The following is a 6745-nucleotide window of genomic DNA, read 5'->3' on the forward strand; positions in this document are numbered from 1 at the left end:
TAAAGGGCTCAAGTCAAAAACTTCTGACATTGCCAGTCCTACAGATAACCCACTACTATTATCAACTACTAGACTATATTGGACTATTTTGCTGAATTCATGCACCTACAATATTTAAATGACAAGGGAATACCCATCTCTGACAAAACTAAACAAGTAAAGAGGATACAAACGAAGGACCATTTTTTATCTGTATATACAAAATAGTATAGATACACAGCTACTTTCTCTTAATTCAATGAATAGAAAGATTTGTTCTAATAGTGTTTGTGAACAGGATATCATGTCTGCATCTTGTACAAGGAATAACCACTAAGACAACAATATGCAATGTATGAATTATTGAAACTGTGCTAGCAATCAGTTTTGAAACTGTCTCTTATTTGTTTCTCAATAAAATTAGTAAAAAAAAAAAAGTATAAAAGGAAAAAAAGTAAAACCATACTAATATGCTGAGCTGTAAAGGGCTCAAGTCAAAAACTTCTGACATTGCCAGTCCTACAGATAACCCACTACTATTATGAACTACTGGACTACATTGGATTATTTTGCTGAATTCAAGCACCTACAGTATTTAAATGGCAATGGAATACCCATCTCTGACAAAACTAAATTAAAAAAGGGGATACAAATGAAGGACCATTTTGTATCTGTATATACAAAATAGGTTAGATATACAGCTATTTTCTCTTAATTCAATGAGAAGAAAGATTTGTACTAATAGTGTTTGAACAGGATATCATGTCTGCATCTTGTACTATGAATTGCCACTATGAAGACAACAATATACAATGTATTGATTATTGAAACTGTCTTACTAACCTATTTTGAAACTGTCTCGTTGCTATTTGTTTCTTAAAAAAATTAATAAAAAATTAAAAAATAAAAAACTGAAAATCAACCTTTTAACACATAAAAACTCTACTCAAAATGGATTTTAAATTTTATGAAATTATAAAATTCTTGGTAGAAAATAAAAGATAAAATATATCTAATGCTCTGGACAATAATGTTTTGTATGTTAACCCAGAAGCACAGGCAACAACAATAACAATCAGATCGTTTTTTATATGCTATGCATTACATCACCAAATTCTATCATGTCTAAGGTGAGCACAGAACAAATCCATGAGGAAGGGACAGCTTCAATTCCCCAACGGCCTACATACTCTCAGTCTGACTCCAGCACAGGCTCCTGTTTTCTCACCCAGACTGTATATGATTGACATGTCTGAGTCTCAGATTCTGATGATGGTTACTGAACTTCTCACTCTTTTTTTTTCTACTTTTCTTTTTTATGTATTTGGTACAGGTTCTGCAAGGCTACAGGGTCTCACTACATAGATTGGACTCATAGTGATCTTCCCATTTTCAGCCTCCCAAGTGCTGGGATTACAGATGCACACCACCATGTCCAGTCTCAATCGCCATCTCAGGGCACCCCGGGGGGAGGCCAGTACTACACCCTAGGGATTGAACCCTGATCCCTATGCTTTCCTAAGCAGATGCTTTAATCTGCTGAGCTATCTTGTCAGCCCTGAGCTTCTCAGTCTTGTGAGGTGTTATACATGCTTTATTAAGTGCAGTAGTACCTTAGCATATTGTTTTCCTTAATTCTATGTGGAAGGTTTTCCTAAGTTTTTTCAAATCATTCCATTACTAAATTTTGTGATATTATGGGTAGAAAGTTTGCATTATTTTGAATAATTCAATGCTTAGTTGTCAAGATGGCATGAAAACTTTGCTTCAGATCTCCTAGAACAATGATTCAGTGATGTTTTTTAAACAACAAAACATTGTACTTAAAGGGTAGACACGTTTGCTTCAAGCCTGGTACTTTCTCTGAGAGGTTGAAGAATTTTTCTTAGTTCAGTGGCTGGGGAGATAGCCCAGTAGAATAAGCGTTTGCCTGGCAAGCGCAAGGGCCTGAGTTCAATCCCCGGTTCAAAAAAAAAAAGAATTTATCTTAGCTCATATGTGTGCAAATCCTTCAGTCAATTATTATGAAAAACTAAAGTATACCAGTGACTAAAATACAATGAAAAGAACTACTTTGAAGTTGAAAAAATGTGGTACAGAATCCACATATTCTGAAGACAAATCAAAACAATGCTTCAATATTTAACATAGTATAAAGAGGCACAAATTTGAATTGTCTGTGCCTTTTGATTTCCTAATAATCTAAATTGTATAAGGAAGCCACGGATACCTTAAACATTTTTGTGCACCTGTATATAAATATAAAGCACAAAGTTTGGGACTCTACAGATAAATATATATGAATGTGTGTGTGTGTGTGTGTGTGTGTGTGAGAGAGAGAGAGAGAGAGAGAGAGAGAGAGAGAGGGAGAGAGGGAGAAGGAGAGAGGGAGAGACAGATAGAAAGAGAGAGACAGAGGGAGAGAAATAAAAAGGAGGGAGAAAAAGGGAGCGACACAGAGAGAGGAAGACAGAGAGAAAGAAAGAGAGAGGGAGAGGGAGAGAAAGAGAGAGAGAGAGGCAGAGAGACAGAAAGACAGAGAGACAGAGACAGAGAGAGAACTAACCATCGAGGCTCTAAAGGGGCTCTGGAGGTAGCTCAGTGGCATAAGTGCCTGCCTGGCCAGCATAAGGGCCTGAATTTGATCCCCAGTACTGAAGAAAAAAAAAGATTGTCAATGTTAAATTTAGCACCTCAAATTCCTGAAAGTATAATCTAGTCTATAATTTTCCCCATTCCTTAAAGCATTGAAGTAGGGCTTAATGAACAAGTTTCTAAAAGTCTGTTCTGATTTGAAAGAACTGAGGTATAGAGACAAGGTCAAAGATTATTTTATTTGTTGTGATTAGTCCCTTTTTGATGGAAGGTTCTAGGTAAACGTGCTACTTCGTCACACAGATTTTTTTTTCAGGATTTTAAACAAGGACTATGCTTACACTTTTTATTTTTTGTATTTCATTAATACATGTTTGCAGTGCATAATGTTTACATTATATTTACATTTTCATATTATTTATATTCACATTATACATTACACATGCTTGCAATACATAACATTTACATTACTTCTTTTGGTAGACATACAAAACACATCTTAATTCCTCTTTTTTTCCACTTTCCCATCATCCTCTCCTCCCATTTCTTGATCTACTCTCAATTTGAAAAAGATCTAAATCTCCATCAGTCTTTTGAAAATAGCAGTTAATGTGTAGAATTTTCACTCTGTATGCTGATATCTGTGATCTAAGTAACTACATCGAGGACAGCAATGTGTAATACAAAAGCCATGCTTGAGTACCTGACATCTTGATCTTCTAAATGTGTACTGTTTCTAATGTCATATCAATTATTACTATTCTCGCTTTAAAACATACTTTTACAAAAAGGTAAAATATAAATAAATAAATAAAAAGACAAGAAAAAAATTTAAGGTTTCTTGAAAGCAAGTGGTAATATCCAACCATATGTCCAATCTTACATAACTATATCTGTTAATCTGAGCAACAGATTTACCAATAAAATGTATACTATATCAACCATCGTGAATTAGCTATTCTTGGTTTGACACTCTGTAACATAGGGGCCAGCAAATCGCTCAGTGGATTAAAGTGCTGGCTTAGGCAGACACAGAGGCCAGGCTTTGATCCCCAACCTGCTGTGCCAGCCCCGCCCCCAGGGGGCAGAGATAGCAATCGAGACTGGGCGTGGTGGCATGCCCAGCTCTTGGGAGGCTGCAAACTGGAGGATCACTAAGAGTCTGATCTACATAGTGAAACCCTGTAGACCCTGTCATAAAATACAAAAAAAAAAAGAAGAAGAAGAAAATCTGTAACACAGGTATTGTATGTTGCCCTGTTTCTTCCTTTGTTTCTGATTTTTGTTCTTATTTTGTTTTTACCTTGCAAAATAAAATTAAATTAAAAAAAGAAAAAAGATCTACCTCCTTACTTCCTAGTATCTATCCCTCATTTTGTTCTTTATTAATTTTGGGGGCTTCTCATACAAAAGAAACCATGTGTTATTAAAGCTTTGGCATTTGATTTATTACCCCTGACATCATAATGTCTAAGTTTTCCTAGAAATGATTCTTTTTAAACACATTTATTGCTGACTATTGGGCTTTCTATGATACTTCTTGAGTAAAAACTCTGCTAATACCATGATACTCTATTAATGATTTGGGTCTAAATTTCCATTGTGTAGGAAAAACTTAGTTTTAAATTAGCCTGCTGGTCTTATGTAGATTAAAATGGTGCCTGTTACTGTTTTATAGCATTACCATCCACTCCTTATACGTACATATTTTACGTGTTTATGTCATAAAATAGACATAATTATCAAACAATAGCTTAAGGTAAGAATTAGGTGCTCACAAAATTAAGCATAACATGGTGGCTTCATGTTACTTATCCACATCTCTTGATTGAAGTAAGGAGTTTGTGGGCAGAAATTCAGAGCGACTATAAAATGTTCAGTAATGTACATGGGAAAGTAAATTTGAATTAGTTCTAAAAAAAATCTCTGTTTTTTCCTTAAGATAAGTTAAAATGCATGATAATAAGCTATCTAGAAGTATTGAAAATATTATGCTGTTTTCTTTCAAAACATTGATTACATGAGATGAGAATAGAAACTTTCAATACTATCCTATTAAGTGTGTTTAAAATACCTAGAAATTTTATTTATTTCTATTTTTCACTGAAACAGACTTTGGAAGAGAAATTTTTATTCAGAAATATACTAAGCACTTAACATTAGGCATCATTTTAACAACATGTACTCATGGAGGAGAAAAGCAGTACCACTCGATTTTGAATTTGCTTCGTCTTCACACCATAGATGATGGGGTTGAGCATGGGGGGCACAACCACGTAGAGGTTGGCCACCAGGATATGGACATGGTGAGGGATGGTTTCACCTCCAAATCGATGAGCAAAAAATGAAAAAAATGCTGGCAAATAGAAAATAAGGAGCACACAGATGTGGGAAGCGCACGTGTTAAGAGCCTTAAATCTGGCCGCCCAGGAAGGTATCTGAAACACTGCACGAAGGATCATTGTGTAGGACACAATGATGAACACCACATCCAGCCCTGTGGACAGGAGGGCCATAGTCAGGCCATAGATGATGTTGACGTTGATATTGTCACATGCCAACCTGGCAATGCCCATGTGTTCACAGTAGGAATGGAGAAGGATTTTTCTCCCACAGTATAAGAGCCGATACACCAAGAAGATAAATGGACAGCAAATGAGAAAGCTCCGGGCCACAGCTGCTATGCCAATCTTCCCAATGACTGTGAAGGTGAGGATTGTGGTGTATTTCAGTGGGTAACAGATGGCCACATAGCGGTCAAATGCCATGGCCAGGAGGATAGCAGATTCTGCCACAAAGATGAAATGTATGAAGAACATCTGTGACACACAGCTTCGAAAGGATATGTCTGTGGAATGGAACCAGAAGATGGCCAGCATCTTGGGTGCTGTGGCTGTAGAAAGCAGGACATCTGCTAGGGCCAACATGGAGAGGAAGAGATACATGGGCTCATGGAGACTGCGCTCAGAAACAATCAGGTAGACCAGGAAGATGTTGCCTATGACAGCCACAATGTACATGAAGCAGATAGGGATGGAGATCCAGGTGTGTATGGCCTCCAGTCCTGGGATTCCAATCAGAACATACCACATGTCCTGGGGACTGGTGTGATTGTGGAAATAAGGAGCTGTCCATGCCATTTAGTTGAGGCCCTGTATCTTCAATCGAAGATTATAGGATTGAGGATTCAGGAGCAGCACCTTGGACTGAATTAGCTCTGACCATGTTTTCCCAATATTTTCATCTGTGTGAAATGACAGTAAATGAATTAACCAGCCTATAACTTTACTGCTTCTATAAAATAAGGAATTCTTACATCTTGAAAAATAGTTGAGATTTAATAACAGCTTACTAAGTGTCACAGTACTTCACTTACATGAGCATACTCTATATTTATAATAGTTTATTGGGAAGACCTATTGGGAAGACTTCCTCAGTAACCTATAATGTGAATACTACAATTCTTTCTACAGATGAAAAAAGGAGGTCCTACAGCCCATCAGCTTCTTTTCTAGGTCCAAAATTAAGTAGGATAAATCTAAAAGCTTTGATTTGAATTTCAGTCTGCCACTTGTATAAAAAATAAAACTAGACACAAAAACACATCAAAATGTTACTGGTCATATTTCTGAGGAAACAAAGTATGAAAGAGGGAGGGTATTAAGTTTGAAAAAAATAAATTTCAGTCAATATGATTCATATGTCCTCTTCCCAATTAAATTGTCATTAACTGGATGTTAAGCTCTACACTGGTTATTAAGGACACACAGGTGACTAAACTGATCCCTTCTACTCCGTTGCCAATAAATCAAATTCTCTAAATTATACAAGACATTAAAATCTAAACTCTTCAATGGCAGACAGATAATACCTTACATGCATTTGCCAAGTATGTGGTGATGAAAATTCTTCCGTTCCCTTCTGCATAGATCACTGATTAAAAATTAAATATAGAGTCAGGCATGGTGTGGTGTCCCTGCAATCCCAGAACTTGGGGGGCTGGCTGGGAGTTGGAAGCCAGCCTGTACTACATATGGGAATTTAAGGCCAGCCTGAGCTATATAGTAAGACCCCAGTTCAAAAAAAGAAAGTTGGATGATGAATTTTGTATTACCAGGTATATCACAGCAGCAAAGAATTTAATTTTCATGTTATATAACATATATAATCT

General features: G+C 36.4%; 1 protein-coding gene across 1 annotated transcript; it reads right to left on the bottom strand.

Annotated features, from left to right (window-relative positions):
• Positions 1–4745: 4745 nt before the first annotated feature.
• Positions 4746–5714, bottom strand: LOC101563194 (olfactory receptor 52Z1-like). Its single transcript, XM_012517123.1, has one exon. The coding sequence runs from the start codon at positions 5712–5714 to the stop codon at positions 4746–4748; it is 969 nt and encodes a 322-aa protein (XP_012372577.1).
• Positions 5715–6745: the final 1031 nt, after the last annotated feature.

This window comes from Octodon degus, unplaced genomic scaffold (genome assembly GCF_000260255.1).
Source record: "Octodon degus isolate 3935 unplaced genomic scaffold, OctDeg1.0 scaffold00146, whole genome shotgun sequence".
Classification (NCBI taxonomy): Eukaryota; Metazoa; Chordata; class Mammalia; order Rodentia; family Octodontidae; genus Octodon; species Octodon degus.